The following is a 26,596-nucleotide window of genomic DNA, read 5'->3' as shown; positions in this document are numbered from 1 at the left end:
GCCAGTCGGACTCATGAACAATACACACCTTACTATTATATATTTATATATCTTATTTTATTTATCTTATTCTAGTGTTTATTGTCTTCTCTATGTTGAATGTTGCAGCGTCACACCGAGACAAATTCCTAGCTTGTGTAATACTGTGTACTACATGAACAATGGCAATAAATAAATCTGATTCTGATTCTGATAAGTGATCAAATATTTTAAGCTCTAAGTAATTTGGCATCTTTTAAATGTAAAAGCAAGAAAAAATGTTGCTGCAGCAAGTTATATTGGTCTCTGGGTGCGTCAAATAAAGATGCTTAACTGCACCAACTGTACAATTGTGATTCCCACTTTTGTTTGTATGTTTGTATAGTGCATGAAATCTGACACAATTCCGTCAAAACTAAACTGATGCTGTACACAAAGAATGACACAACTTTCTTACACTTGATTTGTCTAATTTAATCATTTTCATGCTTTTACTGTAACAGTAATCTCACCAGCCTATAACATTTGTTTTTAACTGATGTTTATTTTGATGACCAGAAAGCCAAAAAGTGTTCTATAATGGAATAATTCTGGTGATCTTGTTATTTTCCTGTTTGCATTCACATGAAATATTTCAAGAACCTTTTCTAATGGTTGACTCGATATGCAATGTAAACAATATATACGTATTGTATGAATTAACTGCCAATAAACATCTTCAATCATAATTATGAATTTTTCTTGGCTATAATGCTTTACAAGATTTGTACATATAAAGAATTGATGATAATTGCACATAAAAGCCATTTTGTTATTAAATTTAAAGAAATTTAAAGATCTGATAACGTTTCTGATCCACCGCTAGATGGCAGTAAGTCTTCGCTCTTAAATAAAGTGACGTCTCAAACAGTGACGTCTCAACAATTCGAAGAGATGCAGCTTTACCTGTACCGAGAAGATAAAACAAGTTTGAAAGATTTGGAAAAATAACGATTTTGGGGGGGAAAGAAAGACGTGGCTCTTGAGGGTGAGAAGATCTTTCATGTGACAGTTTCTGTTTCTGTGTGCGTGCGTGTGTGTGTGAGTGTGTGTGTGTGTGTGTGTGTGTGTGCACATGCTCACATCTCCTCTAGAAAACCTACACATACCGACCAGTACCTCCAGTTTGACTCTCACCACCCACTGGAACACAAGTTGGGAGTGATCAGAACTCTCCAACACAAGCCAGAGAAATACTCGCCACATCCCAAGGCAGAAAGAAGGAACAGGACCACATTAAGACAGCTCTCAAAACATGTGGCTTCCCAGACTGGGCCTTCACCAAGACCTCAAGAAAACAAGACCCCAGCAAAGGAGAGGAGGAGAGAAACAAACGCCGCAGCGTTTCCATCCCCAACCTGTCTGGAGTCTCGGAGAAGTTTAGGAGGATCCTCCAGAAACACGACATACCGGTTCATTTCAAACCTAGCAACACTCTCAGACAGAGGTTAGTACACCCAAAGGACAAGACACCAAGACCCAAACAAAGTAATGTTGTTTATGCTGTACAGTGCAAGGAAGAATGCAAGGAACTGTACATTGGGGAAACCAAACAACCTCTCCACAGAAGAATGGCACAACACACGTGCCACCTCTTCGGTCATGACAGAGCAGTCCCAGCACACTTAGGAGCAAGATGGGAACTCCTTCGAGGACAGCCAAGTACGGATACTGGCCAGAGAAGACCGCTGGTTTGAGAGGGGTGTCAAGGAAGCTATCCATGTTAAATTGGAAAAACCATCCTTAAACAGAGGTGGTGGCCTGAGGCACTTCCTGTCACCCACATACAATGCAGTCCTCCACTCCTTCCAACAGCAAAACAAACATTCACACCATTCCAGGAGACCCAGTGACTCATCACCATGTGACCCAGCAGACAAAGGGGAGACACACCAACAGAAACTAGGTGAACGACCCGACCAACGACCCTGCTAACGACTCTCAGGTGACCACCCGGATCATTAGCATGTTAATGGTCCACAGGGGCTATATTTTCAAGCTCTCTCCCCAGCGAGTTCAGAACTGAAGAAGCCAGTACAACTACACCTCATATGCTTCTTGGATAACCAGGATGACATTTTCCAGGTTTTAACTTCTTCCCAGCTTTTCTTACAAAGCCAGACCCCATTTTAGATCAATGATGAAGAGAAACGTTGCTGAGTTTACGCACAGCAACGTCTCTTGCAATTTAATGAAGGAAAATGTATATTTCCAAAGGAAAATTCTTATTATCATTTAATTTATATTTACACTGAAGACTGGAAGGAATTGTGGGAAAAGGTTGTTGGTGTGAGGACACTTCTGAGGCAAATATTGACTTTGGTAAGCCACATTTACACATGCAGCCATCCCCAGAAGTCTAAGAGAATTTCCCTTGCAGAAGCCATGTGTGAATAGCAACTAGAATGGATTATCCTGGGATTCTGCCTCTCCTGTTATTTCCCACCTTCCCACTGAGAGTCTTAGGATGTCTTGAAGGCGTCACCATGGCACGTGTCCTCGTGTCCGGTGAATGTTCTGGAGCTCGTGTGAAAAGAGGAACTCGCGTTCCAAGTCTTCTTCTCTCGACCTGCAGTCCTCAGTGAAGCAGAGTTGAATATGCCAGCAGCTTTTGTGTAGCCCTGAAAAAGAAGTCTTGTTACATCCTTCCTCTGCTGATCTTTAGGTGTTGGAGGACTCCAGACAAATCCTGGTTGCGGCCAACATGCAGCCCGACGACCTGTTCCCGATGGACGACAAGATCAAAGAAGGTCTGGCTCATTTTCATCCTCTGTTGTCCCTTTTTTCTCCAGCTGCTGGCTGCACTCTCCCCACTCGCCCGGTGCACCTCTCATCCTCTCTCCCTGTTGAGAGGATGTTCCTCGTCCTCGTTCCTTTGGTTCAGTGACATCAGATTTTTTCCTCTTGCCATTTCTCCCTCCTCTCTGCAGCTTATTCACATGTGGTGGAGAACACGGCGTTTTTTGGCGACGTTGCATTGCGTTTCCCGCGCATCGTCCACCACTACTTTGACCGGAACTCTGAATGGGGCGGCCTGCTGCGCTGGGGGCTCCATTTCTGTAACCAGACAGGGGTCTTCACAGGAGGGGCCCACCAGCATGTCCTCACCCTGGTAAGGACACGCTACCGTAACCTCTCCTGGGCTGCAGCTGGGCCTGCTCCTTGTGAACCTGGTAAACCTCAAGATTCCAAAAGGGTTGTGTAGTGTTCAGACATTTGTTTGTAATTTTCTGTACATTTGAAGTTTAAAAAAACTACATGATGATGCAGTCAACTGTGAAAAACAATGCTTTTTTGCCTTATTATACACATTTCCTGTTTTATTACCTCTGTATCTATAGCAGGGGAGCAGTTACACATTTGTGTATCTTTGCGTCGTATTAGGACCTAAATTGCGTCGGCGTGTCACCATAATGTGTAAATGAGCTGCAAGTGTTGACCTTAATGCATTTTTCTTTGCCATATAACAGAAAATTGCAATAACAGGGCAGTGCAATAAAATGTGGCTGCTGCAGGGATGTGAGAAAGTCCTCATGGCTCACATTCTGGAGCTTTTGCTTCAGTCTGTTGTCTTGTAACTGCGTCCCCATTCTCAGCCACCAGCGCCACAAATTGTGTCGTTTGTCTCCACGATTCTCCGCCGTTTGTTGTGACCTTTGCAACTCAAAAGAACAAAGCAGATAAACCGCTTTTCCCTGTCCAGTCTGCGGGTTAATGAGCCAAACTGTGGCATGATTAATCTGTGACCTTAGCCAAGCGCCAGGAGAATTACAGCATAGAGTCATTTCAAGGCTGCCGGCAGCAGTTGGAGACCTGATAGCGTCCATGACCAAGTCAAAGTATTGATAGGTTCTGACTCCTGGTGTGGGAAGTGAAACGTGCAGCAGCATCTTTACGTTTCTTCTTTCTTTTTCCCCCCTTCCTTATATTTCTGACTGGGTGTCCAGATGTCACAGGAGCTGGGAATAACGGAGAAAACTCCAGATTTTATGAATCCATACCGCACCGAGCGCGACGACGTGAGTAGCATATGGGTCCTACATTATTGTCAGTTTAAATCGGGTTGTCCACCAAACGTCATCTCATCCCAGGTGCTTCACACTGCCGAAGCTTTCAAGAAGATCCTGAGGGAGGAAGAGAAGAGGAGGAGAAAAGAAGAGAGAGGAAAGAAATCAGGAAAGGCCCTCGCATCTCCCGCTCACGCTCTGAACTATAGCGCCGCCCCTTCAGCACGTTCGGAGAGCAGAGGCCAAGAAGATCGGCGCTCATGTACAGCTGTTCATAGGTGATCCGATGTGGTGACCGTGACGACAGAGAAGTGGCTCAGTGGCGTGAAAAAAAACATATTTGGTGAATTGAAAAGGAAATCTCATTTTTGATAAACTTGAGGTACTTTGGAACATAAATAGTTTTAATATGATACATTTACAGTACTTGATACCTTTACAGGACCCCACTATGATGTATCTGGTCTATTGTTTCAGTCTAAATCCATTTTTATTCTAATATGTGTGGCTGCCAAAATATAGATGTGGTCTAACTTATAGAGTAGACACTTGGCCTGGTTATGATTTATTAATGTCAAACCAAAATACCAACATTTATGATTTGTTGTTTGTTGAAAGAGAAATCTGTTATATATCTAATTTTTTTTAAAGTTTTTGTGAAGGACGCAGTGACATTTTCTGTTTGCCATAAGGACCATGTACAATTTCTGTTTGTCTTCATAAAAAAGAACTGTGAACATCAGAGGGCAACTATGACTATTGCATTTGGGGGGCAAGATATGTTAAAAATAATGTTATTCATACTGCTTTTGTTTTGTCTTTTTCTTTGAAAGGGACATATTTTAGATCTATATACGTAAAATTGGTGTAATTTTGAAATATTACAACTGTTGGACAACTATATGTATATTGAGATTTGATGATAATTGCACATAAAAGCCATTTTGTTATTAATTTAAAGAAATTTAAAGCTCTGATAACGTTTCTGATCCACCGCTAGATGGCAGTAAGTCTTCGCTCTGAAATAAAGTAACAGTGACGTCTCAACAATTCGAAGAGATGCAGCTTTACCTGTACCGAGAAGATAAAACAAGTTTGGAAGATTTGGAAAAATAACGATTTTTGGGGGGAAAGAAAGACGTGGCTCCTGAGGGTGAGAAGATCTTTCATGTGACAGTTTCTGTTTTTGATCAGAAGGGTGGACCGTTCGCTGAGGACGAAGTCCAATGGCGCCGAGATCTCAAAGCGCTATTTGGTACCGACCACCAATATAGTGGCATTTGTGCGATCACAAATCGGGGGGCGATCACCGATTAGTGAGATTAAATAAACCGATCACGATTCCATCGCCTGAAGGATCAACTAAAGGGAAAAGATCAAGAACAGTTCATAAAAGTTCTGTCTACCACTAGAGGGCAGTGATTATTCACTCTAAAACAAAACTATGTTTTACAGCTTAATTTGCTGTATCAAGAAGACGGAACCAGAAGTTTGAAGGAGTTGAACAAGAAACATCTTCTTGGAGTCAGACAGAGCCATGTCTTTCCGTGGTGAGTTCATCTTAATGTGACAGTTTCTGTTTTTGATCAGAAGGGTGGACAGTTCGCTGAGGACCAGGTCCAATAGCGCCGAACTCAAAGCGCTATTTGGTACCGACCACCAATATAGTGGCATCTATGCGATCACAAGTGTGGGGGCGATCACCGATTAGTGAGATTAAATAAACCGATCACGATTCCATCGCCTGAAGGATCAAGCGCAGTGAGAGGGCCGTGATTATTCGCTCTAAATCAGGGGTCACCAAGTCGCCCACAAGCCTGTTCTAAAAATAGCGTCTAAGAAAACTTTTTCTACCGCTATTTTTTTAACCACACCTGCATTTACATAGATTTTAAAATAACAATGTCTTAAAAATCTAAATAAAGTGAAAGTGAACTCAGTATTGTGCGCATGAAAGAACCTTTGCGCTTGTGGAGAATAAACTAACGGGCAGTGAAGATGGTGAGTGGAGGGCAATTTTCTACCCCAACAACATGGCTAAAAGAAGACAGTAAATTTATCATTTTCAAAGTGAATGGGAGGAAGAGGCATTTTTTACTACTGTGAAAGGAAGGTGTGTATGTTGCATTTGTGGGGCGACTGTGATGACGGCGAAGCAGCACAATGTGGAGCAACGCTTCACTACGCGTCATGAAAGCTACAATGCTAATGCTAACTACCCACTGGGAAGCTTTCTACAGTCAGAGAAGGCCCAGGAGCTAAAAAGTGTGTTTATAAAATGTAACAGATTTTTTAGCAGAATTGCAGTAGATTTGTTCAGTTAAGATTTATTCAATATGAAACTTAATTTTTTTTTAATGTTTAGTTTCTTATGGTTGAAAGGGTCTGGTGAAAACGCAACCTTTTTTTCTGATCAAATGTAGAAGTGATCATCTGAACAAATGCTGAGATTAATAAAAATAAAGTGTTGAATATTGATCTTTTCTGTTACCCACTCTAACTTATTGATACACACACACACACACACACACACACACAATTTGTTATTTTAGAGGAGTATGTCAAGCGGTAGCCCTTCACACGACTCGGTACCCATGACGTAGCTCTTGGTTTCAAAAAGGTTGGTGACCCCTGCTCTAAACGAAAGTATAACGTTTTACAGCTTAAATAGCTTTGGGATCTCACTGTCTCTCAAGAAGGTGGTGGCAGCAAAAATCATATTGCATCTAATATTCTTGCAATGTTTTTTTTTACATTTACTTTCACAACTAGATATCTACATTAGTTGAATGATTTTGTTTGGAATTGCAAGGATAAATTTGCAACAAGAGGCCAGCTAAAGCTAGTATTATTTGCCACATCTCTAGCTTGCAATTGAGTAACAACTTTACGTTATTTTCCCAACAAACTGCATTAAAGGCATATAATGGTGTATTTAATTGAACTTTTAAAACTTGATGTGATCTGTACATTATTTTTCATGCAGAGGGAAAGAACAAAAGAGAGCGTCTAATGGAAAATGAAAATTCTGAAACTCGAAGCAATGAGGAACTCAGACTAGTCCTCATTGGAAAAACAGGAGCGGGCAAGAGTGCCTCCGGGAACACCATTTTGGGCCGAAGGCATTTCCTGTCAAAGATGAGCGCCAGCTCTGTCACCAAGCTCTGCCAGCACGGGATCACTGAACTTACAGAGAAGCAGGATTCCCAGAAGGATGGCACAGAGAGGAGAAAAAGGAAAATCCTGGTCGTGGACGTGCCAGGTTTCGGGGACACTAGCCTCAGTGGGGAGCAGATTTTGGATGAAGTAACCGAATGTGTGGCTGTCGCTGCCCCTGGTCCACATGCATTCCTGCTGGTGGTTCCATTAGGACGATACACAGACAGTGAAAACCAGGCTCTCTGTCAGTTGGCAAAGATATTTGGGGAAAATGCTGTCCGTCATCATACTGTGGTTTTGTTTACTAGAGGTGACGATCTGGAAGGCCTTGAAATAGAAACATACCTAAGGGACTCCAGAAATCCCTTGCTAAACTCTCTGATTGAGACGTGTGGAGGCAGATACCATGTATTCAACAATAAAGAAACTGGTAACACTCTGCAGGTGGAAGAGCTGTTAATGAAGGTGGACAACATGGTGAAGCACACAGCTGAAGGCTTTTACACCAGTGCAATGTTTAAAGAAGCTGAGGCGATCATCAGGGAAGAACAGGAAAGGATGAGGGAGCAAGGGGAAGCAGATGGGCAGTCGGCAAGTGAGGAGAAATTTAGCGGGGAAAGCACTTCCAGCCTTCTGACCAACAGACGTAGGAACCAGTCGAGAGGGACGCATACAGGTGGCAGCAGGGAGCAATCTTTGACATGCAGGAACGAGGCTGCGCTCTCTCCAGCCGTGCTGAAGAGAATTAAGATAGTGGTGGCGCATTACGGCTGTTACGGCTTGGTGTAGGGGCACGTTTGGGGCAGCTGTCCCTTTCGTAGCTGCAGCCGGGGCAACACTTGGCTCTGGAGTGGCTCTGGGGGCACTAGTAGGGGGATGTTCTGGTGGTTGTGTTGGAATCATTGCAGGTACTGAAGCTGCCAGCGCTGGCGAGGCTGCTTTCAATACCTTGCAGCAAGTAAGTGCTATTGGCACAGTCGCTGTAGGCCTGGGAGGAGCTGTAGGACTCACCTTGGGAGCGAAGGCTGTTATATGCGCAGGAGGTGAAGCAAATGTTGCTAGCCCTGCTGCACCTATAGCGGCAAGTGTAACAAATGTTGCTACCGCTGGTGCATGTATAGTGGCAGGTGTTGCTGGAGCTCAGAATATTCCAGCAGTAGGGAAAAGTGTGGCTACCATTGCTGACTCGGTGGCTAAAGTGGCCACAGCGGTCAGTGGTCTGACAGTCAAGGTGGTGAAGGAAAAAAATCAGCACATGGGAAAAGAAGAGAGCAATTACTCAGAGAAGACCTGTTATGAATTCAATTTTAAAAAATAAATACTGGATTTAACAAGTAAGCTCCGGTTCACGCTTTACTTTTCAATTTTATGATGTGCAACTATGGACTATAGAAATGAAACAGGCCTCAGCAAGCGCAGCTAACAGCATAAGTGATCAAATATTTTAAGCACTAAGTAATTTGGCACCTTTTAAATGTAAAAGCAAGAAAAAATGTTGCTGCAGCAAGTTATATTGGTCTCTGGGTGCGTCAAATAAAGATGCTTAACTGCACCAACTGTACAATTGTGATTCCCACTTTAGTTTGTATGTTTGTATAGTGCATGAAATATGACACAATTCCGTCAAAACTAAACTGATGCTGTACAATCATAAATGCAGATCATTTTAAAGAACGACACAAATTTCTTACAGTTGATTTGTCTAATTTAATCATTTTCATGCTTTTACTGTAACAGTAATCTCACCAGCCTATAACATTTGTTTTTAACTGATGTTTATTTTGATGGCCACAAAGCCAAAAAGTGTTCTATAATGGAATAATTGTGGTGTTCTTGTTATTTTCCTGTTTGCATTCACATGAGAATATTTCCAGAACCTTTTCTAATGTGACTCGATATGCAATGTAAACAATATATATGAAATATATATGAATTAACTGCCAATAAACATCTTCAATCATAATTGTGAATCTTTCTTGGCTATAAATGCTTTACAAGATTTGTACATATCATCAATTCTTTATAATTGCACATAAAAGCCATTTTGTTATTACATTTAAAGAAATGTAAAGCTCTGATAACGTTTGTGATCCACCGCTAGATGGCAGTAAGTCTTCGCTCTGAAATAAAGTAACAGTGACGTCTCAACAATTCGAAGAGATGCAGCTTTACCTGGACCGAGAAGATGAAACAAGTTTGGAAGATTTGGAAAATAACGATTTTGGGGGGGAAAGAAAGACGTGGCTCTTGAGGGTGAGAAGATCTTTCATGTGACAGTTTCTGTTTTTGATCAGAAGGGTGGACAGTTCGCTGAGGACCAGGTCCAATAGCGCCGAACTCAAAGCGCTATTTGGTACCGACCACCAATATAGTGGCATCTATGCGATCACAAGTGTGGGGGCGATCACCGATTAGTGAGATTAAATAAACCGATCACGATTCCATCGCCTGAAGGATCAAGCGCAGTGAGAGGGCCGTGATTATTCGCTCTAAACGAAAGTATAATGTTTTACAGCTTAAATAGCTTTGGGATCTCACTGTCTCTCAAGACGTTGGTGGCAGCAAAAATCATATTGCATCTAATATTCTTGCAATGTTTTGTTTTGACATTTACTTTCACAACTAGATATCTACATTAGTTGGATGATTTTGTTTGGAATTGCAAGGATAAATTTGCAACAAGAGGCCAGCTAAAGCTAGTATTATTTGCCACATCTTTAGCTTGCAATTGAGTAACAACTTTACGTTATTTTCCCAACAAACTGCATTAAAGGCATATAATGGTGTATTTAATTGAACTTTTAAAACTTGATGTGATCTGTACATTATTTTTCATGCAGAGGGAAAAGAACAGGAAAGAGAGCTTCTAATGGAAAATGAAAATTCTGAAACTCGAAGGAATGAGGAACTCAAACTAGTCCTCATTGGAAATACAGGAGTGGGCAAGAGTGCCTCCGGGAACACCATTTTGGGCCGAAGGCATTTCCTGTCAAAGATGAGCGCCAGCTCTGTCACCAAGCTCTGCCAGCACGGGATCACTGAACTTACAGAGAAGCAGGATTCCCAGAAGGATGGCACAGAGAGGAGAAAAGGAAAATCCTGGTCGTGGACGTGCCAGGTTTTGGGGACACTAGCCTCAGTGGAGAGCAGATTTTGGATGAAGTAACCAAATGTGTGGCTGTCGCTGCCCCTGGTCCACATGCATTCCTGCTGGTGGTTCCATTAGGACGATACACAGACAGTGAAAACCAGGCTCTCTGTCAGTTGGCAAAGATATTTGGGGAAAATGCTGTCCGTCATCATACTGTGGTTTTGTTTACTAGAGGTGACGATCTGGAAGGCCTTGAAATAGAAACATACCTAAGGGACTCCAGAAATCCCTTGCTAAACTCTCTGATTGAGACGTGTGGAGGCAGATACCATGTATTCAACAATAAAGAAACTGGTGCACTCTGCAGGTGGAAGAGCTGTTAATGAAGGTGGACAACATGGTGAAGCACACAGCTGAAGGCTTTTACACCAGTGCAATGTTTTCAGAAGCTGAGGCGATCATCAGGGAAGAACAGGAAAGGATGAGGGAGCAAGGGGAAGCAGATGGGCAGTCGGCAAGTGAGAGAGAATTTTAGCGGGAAAAGCACTTCCAGCCCTCTGACCAACAGACGTAGGAACCAGTCGAGAGGGACGCATACAGGTGGCAGCAGGGAGCAATCTTTGACATGCTGGATCAAGGCTGCGCTCTCTCCAGCCGTGCTGAAGAGAATTAAGATAGTGGTGGCAGCGGCTGTTACGGGCTTGGTTGTAGGGGCCATGTTTGGGGCAGCTGTCCCTTTAGCAGTTGCAGCCGGGGCATTGCTTGTCGGGACAACACTTGGGATAACAGGCTCTGCAGTGGCTCTGGGGGCAGCAGTAGGGGGATGTTCTGGTGGTTGTGTTGGATTCATTGCAGGTACTGAAGCTGCCAGCGCTGGCGAGGCTGCTTTCAATACCTTGCAGCAAGTAAGTGCTATTGGCACAGTCGCTGTAGGCCTGGGAGGAGCTGCAGGACTCACCTTGGGAGCGCAGGCTGTTATATGCGCAGGAGGTGTAGCAAATGTTGCTAGCCCTGCTGCACCTATAGCGGCAAGTGTTGCTGGAGCTCAGAATACTCCAGCAGTAGGGCAAACTTTGGCTAACATTGCTGGGGCTGTCGGCTCGGTGGCTGCAGTGGCCACAGCGGCCAGTGGTCTGACAGTCAAGGTGGTGAAGGAAAAAAGACAGCGCACGGGAAAAGAAAAGAGCAGTTACTCAGAGAAGACCAGTTATGAATTCAATTTAAAAAAATAAATACTGGATTTAACAAGTAAGCTCTGGTTCACGCTTTACTTCAATTTTATGATGTGCAACTATGGACTATAGAAATGAAACAGGCCTCAGAAAGCACAGCTAACAGCATAAGTGATCAAATATTTTAAGCACTAAGTAATTTGGCACCTTTTAAATGTAAAAGCAAGAAGAAATGTTGCTGCAGCAAGTTATATTGGTCTCTGGGTGCGTCAAATAAAGATGCTTAACTGCACCAACTGTACAATTGTGATTCCCACTTTAGTTTGTATGTTTGTATAGTGCATGAAATATGACACAATTCCGTCAAAACTAAACTGATGCTGTACAATCATAAATGCAGATCAGCCAGCCATCAGCTCCCTCATCAAGAAGGCCCAGCAAAGGATGTTCTTCCTACGGCTGCTGAGGAAGCTCAAACTGCCTCCCAGGATGTTGGCGCAGTTTTATACGGCCATCATCGAGTCCATCCTCACCTCCTCCATCACCGTGTGGTATGCTGGCGCCACCGTCAGGGACAGACTGAGGCTGCAGCGCGTCGTGCGCGCTGCCGAGAAAGTGATCGGCTGCAGGCTTCCATCCATCCTGGACCTGTATATCTCCAGGACCCGGAGGTGTGCAGGTCAGATCACGGCCAACCCTTCCCACCCTGGTCACGGACTGTTTTCCCCCCTCCCCTCAGGCAGGAGACTACGGTCCATTCGGACCAAAACCTCCCGCTACATGAACAGCTTCTTCCCCTCTGCCATCAGGCTGCTGAACACCAAGTGACTTATCACTGAAGCACCATGTACAGCAGCCAGTCGGACTCATGAACAATACACACCTTACTATTTATATATTTATATATCTTATTTTATTTATCTTATTCTAGTGTTTATTGTCTTCTCTACGTTGAATGTTGCAGCGTCGCATCGAGACAAATTCCTAGCTTGTGTAATACTGTGTACTACATGAACAATGGCAATAAATAAATCTGATTCTGATTCTGATAAGTGATCAAATATTTTAAGCACTAAGTAATTTGGCATCTTTTAAATGTAAAAGCAAGAAAATGTTGCTGCGGCAAGTTATATTGGTCTCTGGGTGCGTCAAATAAAGATGCTTAACTGCACCAACTGTACAATTGTGATTCCTACTTTTGTTTGTATGTTTTTTATAGTGCATGAAATCTGACACAATTCCGTCAAAACTAAACTGATGCTGTACAATCATAAATGCAGATCATTTTAAAGAACGACACAAATTTCTTACAGTTGATTTGTCTAATTTAATCATTTTCATGCTTTTACTGTAACAGTAATCTCACCAGCCTATAACATTTGTTTTTAACTGATGTTTATTTTGATGACCAGAAAGCCAAAAAGTGTTCTATAATGGAATAATTCTGGTGTTCTTGTTATTTTCCTGTTTGCATTCACATGAGAATATTTCCAGAACCTTTTCTAGTGGTTGACTCGATATGCAATGTAAACAATATATATGTATTGTATGAATTAACTGCCAATAAACATCTTCAATCATAATTGTGAATCTTTCTTGGCTATAAATGCTTTACAAGATTTGTACATATAAAGAATTGATGATAATTGCACATAAAAAAGCCATTTTGTTATTAAATTTAAAGAAATTTGAAGATCGTTTCTGATCCACCGCTAGATGGCAGTAAGTCTTCGCTCTTAAATAAAGTGACGTCTCAAACAGTGACGTCTCAACAATTCGAAGAGATGCAGCTTTACCTGTACCGAGAAGATAAAACAAGTTTGGAAGATTTGGAAAAATAACGATTTTGGGGGGGAAAGAAAGACGTGGCTCTTGAGGGTGAGAAGATCTTTCATGTGACAGTTTCTGTTTCTGTGTGCGTGTGTGTGTGGGTGTGGGTGTGGGTGGTGTGTGTGTGTGTGTGTGTGCACATGCTCACATCTCCTCTAGAAAACCTACACATACCGACCAGTACCTCCAGTTTGACTCTCACCACCCACTGGAACACAAGTTGGGAGTGATCAGAACTCTCCAACACAAGCCAGAGAAATACTCGCCACATCCCAAGGCAGAAAGAAGGAACAGGACCACATTAAGACAGCTCTCAAAACATGTGGCTTCCCAGACTGGGCCTTCACCAAGACCTCAAGAAAACAAGACCCCAGCAAAGGAGAGGAGGAGAGAAACAAACGCCGCAGCGTTTCCATCCCCAACCTGTCTGGAGTCTCGGAGAAGTTTAGGAGGATCCTCCAGAAACACGACATACCGGTTCATTTCAAACCTAGCAACACTCTCAGACAGAGGTTAGTACACCCAAAGGACAAGACACCAAGACCCAAACAATATAATGTTGTTTATGCTGTACAGTGCCAGGAGGAATGCAAGGAACTGTACATTGGGGAAACCAAACAACCTCTCCACAGAAGAATGGCACAACACAGACATGCCACTTCTTCAGGTCAGGACTCAGCAGTCCACTTACACCTAAAGGAGAGTGGGCACTCCTTCGAGGACAGCCAAACGGATACTGGCCAGAGAAGACCGCTGGTTTGAGAGGGGTGTCAAGGAAGCTATCCATGTTAAATTGGAAAAAAACCATCCTTAAACAGAGGTGGTGGCCTGAGGCACTTCCTGTCACCCACATACAATGCAGTCCTCCACTAGTTCCAACAGCAAAACAAACACTCACACCATTCCAGGAGACCCAGTGACTCATCACCATGTGACCCAGCAGACAAAGGGGAGACACCTCAACAGAAACTAGGTGAACGACCCGCCAACGACCCTGCTAACGACTCTCAGGTGACCACCCAGATCATTAGCATGCTAATGGTCCACAGGGGCTATATATTTTCAAGCTCTCTCCCCAGCGATTTCAGAACTGAAGAAGCCTTCTGGATAGAAGGCAAAACGTCTTCAAGAGAAGAAACCCAGTCCAGTTGACAGAGAAAACTACCTTGGATACAATGACCTGGATGACTGAGAATTTACACAGACATCTCCTCTAGAGACAATCTCCCTGGATGACGCTCAGACTAGTCTCGGGGGGGGGGTTGTTAGTGCAACAGTACAAACTACACCTCATAGGCTTCTTGGATAACCAGGATGACATTTTCCAGGTTTTAACTTTTTCCCAGCTTTTCTTACAAAGCTAGACCCCATTTTATAGATCAATGATGAACAGAAACGTTGCTGAGTTTACGCACAGCAACGTCTCTTGCAATTTAATGAAGGAAAATGTATATTTCCAAGGGAAAATTCTTATTATCATTTATTTTATATTTACACTGAAGACTGGAAGGAATTGTGGAAAAGGTTGTTGGTGTGAGGACACTTCTGAGGCAAATATTGACTTTGGTAAGCCACATTTACACATGCAGCCGTCCCCAGACGTCTAAGAGAATTTCCCTTGCAGAAGCCATGTGTGAATAGCAACTAGAATGGATTATCCTGGGATTCTGCCTCTCCTGTTATTTCCCACCTTCCCACTGAGAGTCTTAGGATGTCTTGAAGGCGTCACCATGGCACGTGTCCTCGTGTCCGGTGAATGTTCTGGAGCTCCTGTGAAAGAGGAACTCGCGTTCCAAGTCTTCTTCTCTCGACCTGCAGTCCTCAGTGAAGCAGAGTTGAATATGCCAGCAGCTTTTGTGTAGCCCTGAAAAAGAAGTCTTGTTACATCCTTCCTCTGCTGATCTTTAGGTGTTGGAGGACTCCAGACAATCCTGGTTGCGGCCAACATGCAGCCCGACGACCCGTTCCCGATGGACGACAAGATCAAAGAAGGTCTGGCTCATTTTCATCCTCTGTTGTCCCTTTTTTCTCCAGCTGCTGGCTGCACTCTCCCCACTCGCCCGGTGCACCTCTCATCCTCTCTCCCTGTTGAGAGGATGTTCCTCGTCCTCGTTCCTTTGGTTCAGTGACATCAGATTTTTTCCTCTTGCCATTTCTCCCTCCTCTCTGCAGCTTATTCACATGTGGTGGAGAACACGGCGTTTTTTGGCGACGTTGCATTGCGTTTCCCGCGCATCGTCCACCACTACTTTGACCGGAACTCTGAATGGGGCGGCCTGCTGCGCTGGGGGCTCCATTTCTGTAACCAGACCGGGGTCTTGACAGGAGGGGCCCACCAGCAGCATGTCCTCACCCTGGTAAGGACACGCTACCGTAACCTCTCCTGGGCTGCAGCTGGGCCTGCTCCTTGTGAACCTGGTAAACCTCAAGATTCCAAAAGGGTTGTGTAGTGTTCAGACATTTGTTTGTAATTTTCTGTACATTTGAAGTTTAAAAAAACCATATGATGATGCAGTCAACTGTGAAAAACAATGCTTTTTTGCCTTATTATACACATTTCCTGTTTTATTACCTCTGTATCTATAGCAGGGGAGCAGTTACACATTTGTGTATCTTTGCGTCGTATTAGGACCTAAATTGCGTCGGCGTGTCACCATAATGTGTAAATGAGCTGCAAGTGTTGACCTTAATGCATTTTTCTTTGCCATATAACAGAAAATTGCAATAACAGGGCAGTGCAATAAAATGTGGCTGCTGCAGGGATGTGAGAAAGTCCTCACGGCTCACATCTGGAGCTTTTGCTTCAGTCTGTTGTCTTGTAACTGCGTCCCCATTTTCACAGCCACCAGCGCCACAAATTGTGTCGTTTGTCTCCACGATTCTCCGCCGTTTGTTGTGACCTTTGCAACTCAAAAGAACAAAGCAGATAAACCGCTTTTCCCTGTCCAGTCTGCGGGTTAATGAGCCAAACTGTGGCATGATTAATCTGTGACATTAGCCAAGCGCCAGGAGAATTACAGCATAGATTCATTTCAAGGCTGCCGGCAGCAGTTGGAGACCTGATAGCGTCCATGACCAAGTCAAAGTATTGATAGGTTCTGACTCCTGGTGTGGGAAGTGAAACGTGCAGCATCTTTACGTTTCTTCTCTTTTTTCCCCCCTTCCTTATATTTCTGACTGGGTGTTCAGATGTCACAGGAGCTGGGAATAACGGAGAAAACTCCAGATTTTATGAATCCATACCGCACCGAGCGCGACGACGTGAGTAGCATATGGGTCCTACATAATGGCAGATGAAATCGGGTTGTCCACCAAACGTCATCTCATCCCAGGTGCTTCACACTGCCGAAGCTTTCAAGAAGATCCTGAGGGAGGAAGAGAAGAGGAGAGAAAAGAAGAGAAGAGGAAATCAGGAAAGGCCCTCGCATCTCCCGCTCACGCTCTGAACTATAGCGCCGCCCCTTCAGCACGTTCGGAGCAGAGGCCAAGAGATCGGCTCATGTACAGCTGTTCATAGGTGATCCGATGTGGTGACCGTGACGACAGAGAAGTGGCGCAGTGGCGTGAAAAAAAACATATTTGGTGAATTGAAAAGGAAATCTCATTTTTGATAAACTTGAGGTACTTTGGAACATAAATAGTTTTAATATGATACATTTACAGTACTTGATACCTTTACAGGACCCCACTATGATGTATCTGGTCTATTGTTTCAGTCTAAATCCATTTTTATTCTAATATGTGTGGCTGCCAAAATATAGATGTGGTCTAACTTATAGAGGAGACACTTGGCCTGGTTATGATTTATTAATGTCAAACCAAAATACCAACATTTATGATTTGTTGTTTGTTGAAAGAGAAATCTGTTATATATCTAATTTTAAAAAAGTTTTTGTGAAGGACGCAGTGACATTTTCTGTTTGCCATAAGGACCATGTACAATTTCTGTTTGTCTTCATAAAAAAGAACTGTGAACATCAGAGGGCAACTATGACTATTGCATTTGGGGGGCAAGATATGTTAAAAATTGTTATTCATACTGCTTTTGTTTTGTCTTTTTCTTTGAAAGGGACATATTTTAGATCTATATACGTAAAGTGGTGTAATTTTGAAATATTACAACTGTTGGACAACTATATGTATATTGAGAAAATTGATGATAATTGCACATAAAAGCCATTTTGTTATTAAATTTAAAGAAATTTAAAGCTCTGATAACGTTTGTGATCCACCGCTAGATGGCAGTAAGTCTTCGCTCTGTATAAAGTAACGGTGACGTCTCAACAATTCGAAGAGATGCAGCTTTACCTGTACCGAGAAGATAAAACAAGTTTGGAAGATTTGGAAAAATAACGGTTTTGGGGGGGAAAGAAAGACGTGGCTCTTGAGGGTGAGAAGATCTTTCATGTGACAGTTTCTGTTTTTGATCAGAAGGGTGGACCGTTCGCTGAGGACGAGGTCCAATAGCGCCGAACTCAAAGCGCTATTTGGTACCGACCACCAATATAGTGGCATCTATGCGATCACAAGTGTGGGGGCGATCACCGATTAGTGAGATTAAATAAACCGATCATGATTCCATCGCCTGATGGATCAACTAAAGGGAAAAGATCAAGAACAGTTAATAAAAGTTCTGTTCTACCACTAGAGGGCCGTGATTATTCACTCTAAAACAAAACTATGTTTTACAGCTTAATTAGCTGCATCAAGAGACGCAACCAGAAGTTTGAAGGAGTTGAACAAGAAACATCTTCTTGGAGTCAGACAGAGCCATGTCTTTCCGTGGTGAGTTAATCTTAATGTGACAGTTTCTGTTTTTGCTTTACAGCTTAATTAGCTGAAAACATATATAAATAAATAGCTAGTGTATTTTCATGAGTTTATTGGAGTCTGTTAAATTCACTAGCAAACATGTCGGCGCAGTGAAAAATCTTCGAAGGAAAAGGGCAGGTAAAACAACTTATGCAACGCTAAACGACAATCTCGAATGTTTTTGATGGACCATCATATAAATAATTATATATTAAATAAAAAATTTGAGTGTCTCATGATTGACCATGAAGGGAGTAACGGATATCCGCGGTATTGCACGTAAGCAGAAAGCGCAAAGACTGGAAAGGAAGTGGTATTCTTGTAAAATAGACAGCTATCATGTAGCCTGGAAAGACTGTTAGTTTATAAAAAGGCCCTCCGCAAGGCTAGAACAGCTTATTTCTTCTTCTTTAATTGAGGAAAACAAGAGCAACCCCAGGTTTCTTTTCAGCACTGTGGCCAAATTAACCAAAGTCACAGTGTTTTAGATCCACGCATCCCTTCTTCCCTGAGTGGTGAAGACTTCATGAGCTTCTTCACTGATAAAGTTCTATCAGAGAAAAAGCTAACCAGGCCATCCCAACAACTGGACCATCACCAGATGTGCCGACTGTGGGAACATACAGGTTCTCCAACGAGCCCTTAAACTCCTTCAGCCCTATATATTTTTCTGAGGCGTCATTGCTAATTCAGAAATCCAAGTCCACCATGTGTCTTTTAGATCCCATCCCAACACACCTGTTGAAGGATGTTTTTACCATTGATAGGCAGTTCTATCCTGGACCAGATCAATTGTTCTTTAGTGACAGGTTATGTACCCCGGTCCCACAAGGTGGTAGTGATTAAGCCGTTGCTTAAAAAACCATCACTGGATCCTGATGTGTTAGCAAATTATAGGCCGATATCCAACCTTCCTTTTATCTCTAAAGTTCTAGAGAAGGTGGTGGTGACTCAGTTACTGGAGCACCTGCAGAGGAACAGCCTGTTTGAGATGTTTCAGTCAGGCTTTAGAGCTCACCACAGCACAGAAACAGCACTTCTTAAAGTTACTAATGATCTTCTTATAGCTTCAGATCATGGACTGGTCTTTATGCTGGTTCTGCTGGACCTCAGTGCTGCCTTTGCCTCTCCTCTCCTCTCCTCTCCTCTCCTCTCCTCTCCTCTCCTCTCCTCTCCTCTCCTCCTCCTCTCCTCTCCTCTCCTCTCCTCTCCTCTCCTCTCCTCTCCTCTCCTCTCCTCACCTCATCAAGTAGACTAGTGATGCTATTTCCTGTGTAGTTTTTCTGCCCCCCCCCCCCCTTCTGTATTCTTTTACAGGTATTGCCGCCTTCGGAGCTGCACGATGACCTCCGGCCCCGCTGTATAAATAGTGTATTTTTGTATGTGTTTCTATGTGTATGTGTTCCGTCCTCTCCTCTCCTCTCCTCTCCTCTCCTCTCCTCTCCTCTCCTCTCCTCTCCTCTCTCTCCTCTTCTCTCTGTCTACCTAGCCCCCCCATCAGCAGGAGGGTCCCTCTACATGAGCCTGGTCCTGCTCAAGGTTTCTTCCTGTTAAAGGGGAGTTTTTCCTTGCCACTGTGCTTGTCTGGGGTCAGGCTCTGGATTCTGGAAAGCACCTAGAAACAATTTTGATTGTAAAAGACGCTATATAAATAAAGATTATTTGATTTTGATTTTGATTTTAAAGTCACTTCCACGTTGGTTTCGCTTTTCAGCCTATGGTCAAAGTAGAGAACCAGCTGCAGATTTTGATTTGCTGCTTTAAAAAGTGTGACTATAGTTGGACAAAGGAATGAAAACAAGTTAGGAAATCGTTTCCCCCCTCGTGGAAGAACAAGGATCCAGATTTACACCAGGATACTTTATAATACAATAGCATACAATACAACACAAAATTAATACAATGTTAATAGTTCAGACAGTGTTATGATGAGTGGGTCCTTGTATTTAGTGTGTGTTATGTCGTCACTCTTGGTACGATAACATAATCCGGGGACCACGACTTAGCTCGAACAGTTCTTTTTATATATTTTATTTCAACAGGCCCAAAATACATAACAGTTAATAACAGTGTGGATAGTCTAAATCCTCTATGAAATATCTTTAAAAGTCCCCCAAAATAGTGTCAAGCCACTTAAACTAGAGGCATCAGGCATACATAGTGCTCAAATAACCAGGGATAGTACTTTGGGATCAATACTTACCAATATTGACGTGGCACCAAATACCACTTTGGGATCTCACCGTCTCTCAAGAAGTTGGTGGCAGCAGAAATCATATAGCATCTAATATTCTTGCAATGTTTTTTTGACTTGATGTGATCTGTACATTATTTTTCATGCAGAGGGAAAAGAACAGAAAAGAGAGCTTCTAATGGAAAATGAAAATTCTGAAACTCGATGGAATAAGGAACTCAGACTAGTCCTCATCGGAAATACAGGAGCAGGCAAGAGTGCCTCCGGGAACACCATTTTGGGCCGAAGCCATTTCCTGTCAAAGATGAGTGGCAGCTCTGTCACCAAAATCTGCCAGCACGGGACCACTGAACTTACAGAGAAGCAGGATTCCCAGGAGGATGGCACAGAGAGGAGAAAAAGGAAAATCCTGGTCGTGGACGTGCCAGGTTTCGGGGACACTAGCCTCAGTGGGGAGCAGATTTTGGATGAAGTAACCAAATGTGTGGCTGTCGCTGCCCCTGGTCCACATGCATTCCTGCTGGTGGTTCCATTAGGACGATACACAGACAGTGAAAACCAGGCTCTCTGTCAGTTGGCAGGGATATTTGGGGAAAATGCTGTCCGTCATCATACTGTGGTTTTGTTTACTAGAGGTGACGAGCTGGAAGGCCTTGATATAGAAACATACCTAAGGGACTCCAGAAATCCCTTGCTAAACTCTCTGATTGAGAGGTGTGGAGGCAGATACCATGTATTCAACAATAAAGAAACTGGTAACACTCTGCAGGTGGAAGAGCTGTTAATGAAGGTGGACAACATGGTGAAGCACACAGCTGAAGGCTTTTACACCAATGCAATGTTTAAAGAAGCTGAGGCGATCATCAGGGAAGAACAGGAAAGGATGAGGGAGCAAGGGGAAGCAGATGGGCAGTCGGCAAGTGAAAGTGAGGAGAAATTTAGCGGGAAAAGCACTTCCAGCCCTCTGACCAACAGATGTAGGAACCAGTCCAGAGGGACGCATGCAGGTGGCAGCTGGGAGCAATCTTTGACATGCAGGATCAAGGCTGCGCTCTCTCCTGACGTGCTGAAGAGAATTAAGATAATGGTGGCAGCGGCTGCTACGGGCGTGGTTGTAGGGGCCACGTTTGGGGCAGCTGTCCCTTTAGCAGTTGCAGCCGGGGCATTTCTTGCCGGGACAACACTTGGGATAACAGGCTCTGCAGTGGCTCTGGGGGCACTAGTAGGGGGATGTTCTGGTGGTTGTGTTGGAATCATTGCAGGTACTGAAGCTTCCAGCGCTGGTGAGGCTGCTTTCAATACCTTGCAGCAAGTAAGTGCTATTGGCGCAGTCGCTGTAGGCCTGGGAGGAGCTGCAGGACTCACCTTGGGAGTGAAGGCTGTTATATGCGCAGGAGGTGTAGCAAATGTTGCTAGCCCTGCTGCACCTATAGCGGCAAGTGTAGCAAATGTTGCTAGCCCTGCTGCACCTATAGTGGCAGGTGTTGCTGGAGCTCAGAATACTCCAGCAGTAGGGCAAAGTTTGGCTAACATTGCTGGGGCTGTCGGCTTGGTGGCTAAAGTGGCCACAGCGGTCAGTGGTCTGACAGTCGAGGTGGTGAAGGAAAAAAAGAAAAGAGCAGTTACTCAGAGAAGACCAGTTATGAATTCAATTTTAAAAAATAAATACTGGATTTAACAAGTAAGCTCTGGTTCACGCTTTACTTCAATTTTATTATGTGCAACTATGGACTATAGAAATGAAACAGGCCTTAAGCAAGCGCAGCTAACAGCATAAGTGATCAAATATTTTAAGCACTAAGTAATTTGGCATCTTTTAAATGTAAAAGCAAGAAAAAATGTTGCTGCATCAAGTTATATTGGTCTCTGGGTGCGTCAAATAAAGATGCTTAACTGCACCAACTGTACAATTGTGATTCCCGCTTTTGTTTGTATGTTTGTATAGTGCATGAAATCTGACACAATTCCGTCAAAACTAAACTGATGCTGTACACAAAGAATGACACAACTTTCTTACACTTGATTTGTCTAATTTAATCATTTTCATGCTTTTACTGTAACAGTAATCTCACCAGCCTATAACATTTGTTTTAACTGATGTTTATTTTGATGACCAGAAAGCCAAAAAGTGTTCTATAATGGAATAATTCTGGTGTTCTTGTTATTTTCCTGTTTGCATTCACATGAGAATATTTCCAGAACCTTTTCTAATGGTTGACTCGATATGCAATGTAAACAATATATATGTATTGTATGAATTAACTGCCAATAAACATCTTCAATCATAATTGTGAATCTTTCTTGGCTATAAATGCTTTACAAGATTTGTACATATAAAGAATTGATGATAATTGCACATAAAAGCCATTTTGTTATTAAATTTAAAGAAATTTACAGCTCTGATAACGTTTGTGATCCACCGCTAGATGGCAGTAAGTCTTCGCTCTGAAATAAAGTAACAGTGACGTCTCAACAATTCGAAGAGATGCAGCTTTACCTGTACCGAGAAGATGAAACAAGTTTGGAAGATTTGGAAAAATAACGATTTGGGGGGGGGGGGGGGGGGGGAAGACGTGGCTCTTGAGGGTGAGAAGATCTTTCATGTGACAGTTTCTGTTTCTGTGTGCGTGCGTGTGTGTGGGGGTGTGTGTGTGTGTGTGTGCACATGCTCATATCTCCTCTAGAGACAATCTCCCTGGAAGACGCTTAGACTAGTCTCGGGGGTGGGGGGGGGGGGGGTTGTTAGTGCAACAGTACAAACTACACCTCATATGCTTCTTGGATAACCAGGATGACATTTTCCAGGTTTTAACTTTTTCCCAGCTTTTCTTACACAGCCAGACCCCAATTTATAGATCAATGATGAACAGAAACGTTGCTGAGTTTACGCACAGCAACGTCTCATGCAGTTTAATGAAGGAAAATGTATATTTCCAAAGGAAAATTCTTATTATCATTTAATTTATATTAATTTATATTTTTCAAGGCTGCCGGCAGCAGTTGGAGACCTGATAGCGTCCATGACCAAGTCAAAGTATTGATAGGTTCTGACTCCTGGTGTGGGAAGTGAGACGTGCAGCATCTTTACGTTTCTTCTTTCTTTTCCCCCCTTCCTTATATTTCTGACTGGGTGTTCAGATGTCACAGGAGCTGGGAATAACGGAGAAAACTCCAGATTTTATGAATCCATACCGCACCGAGCGCGACGACGTGAGTAGCATATGGGTCCTACATTATTGTCAGTTTAAATCGGGTTGTCCACCAAACGTCATCTCATCCCAGGTGCTTCACACTGCCGAAGCTTTCAAGAAGATCCTGAGGGAGGAAGAGAAGAGGAGGAGAAAAGAAGAGAAGAGGAAAGAAATCAGGAAAGGCCCTCGCATCTCCCGCTCACGCTCTGAACTATAGCGCCGCCCCTTCAGCACGTTCAGAGAGCAGAGGCCAAGAAGATCGGCGCTCATGTACAGCTGTTCATAGGTGATCCGATGTGGTGACCGTGACGACAGAGAAGTGGCGCAGTGGCGTGAAAAAAAACATATTTGGTGAATTGAAAAGGAAATCTCATTTTTGATAAACTTGAGGTACTTTGGAACATAAATAGTTTTAATATGATACATTTACAGTACTTGATACCTTTACAGGACCCCACTATGATGTATCTGGTCTATTGTTTCAGTCTAAATCCATTTTTATTCTAATATGTGTGGCTGCCAAAATATAGATGTGGTCTAACTTATAGAGGAGACACTTGGCCTGGTTATGATTTATTAATGTCAAACCAAAATACCAACATTTATGATTTGTTGTTTGTTGAAAGAGAAATCTGTTATATATCTAATTTTTTTAAAAGTTTTTGTGAAGGACGCAGTGACATTTTCTGTTTGCCATAAGGACCATGTACAATTTCTGTTTGTCTTCATAAAAAAGAACTGTGAACATCAGAGGGCAACTATGACTATTGCATTTGGGGGGCAAGATATGTTAAAAATTGTTATTCATACTGCTTTTGTTTTGTCTTTTTCTTTGAAAGGGACATATTTTAACGGTTTAGATCTATATATGTAAAATTGGTGTAATTTTGAAATATTACAACTGTTGGACAACTATATGTATATTGAGAAAATTGATGATAATTGCACATAAAAGCCATTTTGTTATTAAATTTAAAGAAATTTAAAGCTCTGATAGCGTTTGTGATCCACCGCTAGATGGCAGTAAGTCTTCGCTCTGAAATAAAGTAACGGTGACGTCTCAACAATTCGAAGAGATGCAGCTTTACCTGGACCGAGAAGATGAAACAAGTTTGGAAGATTTGGAAAAATAACGGTTTTGGGGGGGAAAGAAAGACGTGGCTCTTGAGGGTGAGAAGATCTTTCATGTGACAGTTTCTGTTTATGATCAGAAGGGTGGACAGTTCACTGAGGACGAGGTCCAATAGCGCCGAACTCAAAGCGCTATTTGGTACCGACCACCAATATAGTGGCATTTATGCGATCACAAGTGTGGGGGCGATCACCGATTAGTGAGATTAAATAAACCGATCACGATTCCATCGCCTGATGGATCAACTAAAGGGAAAAGATCAAGAACAGTTAATAAAAGTTCTGCTCTACCACTAGAGGGCCGTGATTATTCACTGTATATAAGTATAATGTTTTACAGCTTAATTAGCTGGATCAAGAAGACGGAACCAGAAGTTTGAAGGAGTTGAACAAGAAACATCTTCTTGGAGTCAGACAGAGCCATGTCTTTCCGTGGTGAGTTAATCTTAATGTGACAGTTTCTGTTTTTGCTTTACAGCTTAATTAGCTGTAAAACATATATAAATAAATAGCTAGTGTATTTTCATGAGTTTTTTGGAGTCTGTTAAATTCACTAGCAAACATGTCGGCGCAGTGAAAAGGGCAGGTAAAACAACTTATGCAACGCTAAACGACAATCTCGAATGTTTTTGATGGACCATCATATAAATAATTATATACTAAATAAAAATTTGAGTGTCTCATGATTGACCATGAAGGGAGTAACGGATATCCGCGGTATTGCACGTAAGCAGAAAGTGCGAAGACTGGAAAGGAAGTGGTATTCTTGTAAAATAGACAGCTATCATGTAGCCTGGAAAGACTGTTAGTTTACAAAAAGGTCCTCCGCAAGGCTAGAACAGCTTATTTCTTCTTCTTTAATTGAGGAAAATAAGAACAACCCCAGGTTTCTTTTCAGCACTGTGGCCAAATTAACTAAGAGTCACAGTGTTTTAGATCCACGTATCCCTTCTTCCCTGAGTGGTGAAGACTTCATGAGCTTCTTCACTGATAAAGTTCTATCAGAGAAAAAGCTAACCAGGCCATCCCAACAACTGGACCATCACCAGATGTGCTGACTGTGGGAACATACAGGGTCTCCAACGAGCCCATAAACTCCTTCAGCCCTATATATTTTTCTGAGGCGTCATCGCTAATTCAGAAATCCAAGTCCACCACGTATCTTTTAGATCCCATCCCAACACACCTGTTGAAGGATGTTTTACCATTGATAGGCAGTTCTATCCTGGACCAGATCAATTGTTCTTTAGTGACAGGTTATGTACCCCGGTCCCACAAGGTGGTAGTGATTAAGCCATTGCTTAAAAAAACATCACTGGATCCTGATATCTTAGCAAATTATAGGCCGATATCCAACCTTCCTTTTATCTCTAAAGTTCTAGAGAAGGTGGTGGTGTGAGGGTGATGTTTGGTCACCCGCGCTGTTCGTTTACTAGACTCAGATCAACCACACAGACAACCGGAGGCCTTGCAAGGGAGAGCCGACGAGCAGTTCAAGCTTCCTCTCTCAACTCCGTCCGTCTGCTGCTCGCTCTCCTCTTTTATTTGGTTCACACAACATTGGTATCAAAACAACTTCATGATTCCTTCTCCTCCTATCTCTACGACTTCCTCGTGTCCTTGAACATGATACCTCCCAGTGCTGGGAACATAACAGCTACAATACTTGGTTCAAACACTCATACATTCCTTTTGATTAAACATTCTAAATCTACTTACTATACTTACTATAGCATTGAAACGATAATAGTAATAACAACAATAATTCTTCTCACATTTCCCTCCTGTTTATCGTTAAATGCGTCTAGATTCTCATTGTCAGTATTACATCATTTCATTTCATGAAATTTAAATGCATTACGTCATTTTCCTAGAAACACATTTCTTACACTCAGAGTTCAACATGGGTACAGCTTAAGACATCTCAAACATTTCATTTACATCGTGCATCACATGTGTCCATTCTTCTTCTGATTCCTTCTTCATTCCTC

The 26,596-nt window shown here is 42.7% G+C and overlaps 4 protein-coding genes across 8 annotated transcripts in view; all 4 read left to right on the top strand.

Annotated features, from left to right (window-relative positions):
- Positions 1-911: 911 nt before the first annotated feature.
- LOC130514341 (GTPase IMAP family member 5-like) lies at positions 912-22,571 on the top strand. Of its 3 annotated transcripts, XM_057013869.1 has the most exons (4): positions 5,026-5,178; positions 5,481-5,575; positions 20,433-21,722; positions 21,765-22,571. In XM_057013869.1, exons 2-4 carry the CDS (start codon positions 5,563-5,565, stop codon positions 21,959-21,961), a joined length of 1,500 nt encoding a protein of 499 aa, XP_056869849.1. In that variant the 5' UTR covers positions 5,026-5,178; positions 5,481-5,562; the 3' UTR covers positions 21,962-22,571. The 3 variants fall into 3 exon arrangements, with proteins under 3 accessions (XP_056869848.1, XP_056869849.1, XP_056869847.1); XM_057013868.1 differs by lacking the exon at positions 5,026-5,178 and adding an exon at positions 912-1,006 and having other exon boundaries at positions 20,433-22,571; XM_057013867.1 differs by having other exon boundaries at positions 20,433-22,571.
- The window catches only part of LOC130514355 (coiled-coil domain-containing protein 134-like), a 46,747-nt gene continuing 22,335 nt past the window's right edge, over positions 2,185-26,596 (top strand). The window contains exons 1-4 of one of the 2 annotated variants that reach the window (XM_057013885.1): positions 2,185-2,768; positions 2,949-3,191; positions 3,966-4,037; positions 4,110-4,831. In XM_057013885.1, coding sequence (XP_056869865.1) covers positions 2,723-2,768; positions 2,949-3,191; positions 3,966-4,037; positions 4,110-4,234 — 486 coding nt within the window. In that variant the 5' untranslated portion in view covers positions 2,185-2,722 and the 3' untranslated portion in view covers positions 4,235-4,831. Of the gene's footprint in view, positions 2,769-2,948; positions 3,192-3,965; positions 4,038-4,109; positions 4,832-26,596 lie in introns of those variants that run through there. The other variant, XM_057013884.1, reaches the window with a different exon arrangement.
- LOC130515239 (GTPase IMAP family member 4-like) lies at positions 7,029-7,973 on the top strand. Its single transcript, XM_057015393.1, has one exon. The coding sequence runs from the start codon at positions 7,038-7,040 to the stop codon at positions 7,971-7,973; it is 936 nt and encodes a 311-aa protein (XP_056871373.1). The 5' UTR covers positions 7,029-7,037.
- On the top strand, positions 15,074-24,461 carry LOC130514358 (coiled-coil domain-containing protein 134-like). Of its 2 annotated transcripts, none has more exons than XM_057013888.1 (4): positions 15,074-15,269; positions 15,450-15,634; positions 16,467-16,538; positions 16,610-16,753. In XM_057013888.1, exons 1-4 carry the CDS (start codon positions 15,224-15,226, stop codon positions 16,721-16,723), a joined length of 417 nt encoding a protein of 138 aa, XP_056869868.1. In that variant the 5' UTR covers positions 15,074-15,223; the 3' UTR covers positions 16,724-16,753. The 2 variants fall into 2 exon arrangements, with proteins under 2 accessions (XP_056869868.1, XP_056869867.1); XM_057013887.1 differs by lacking the exon at positions 16,610-16,753 and adding an exon at positions 23,566-24,461 and having other exon boundaries at positions 15,077-15,269.

This window comes from Takifugu flavidus, chromosome 18, assembly GCF_003711565.1.
Source record: "Takifugu flavidus isolate HTHZ2018 chromosome 18, ASM371156v2, whole genome shotgun sequence".
NCBI lineage: Eukaryota > Metazoa > Chordata > Actinopteri > Tetraodontiformes > Tetraodontidae > Takifugu > Takifugu flavidus.
Note: the sequence above shows the minus strand (reverse complement) of the source record. Positions and strands in the feature narration are given on the sequence as shown.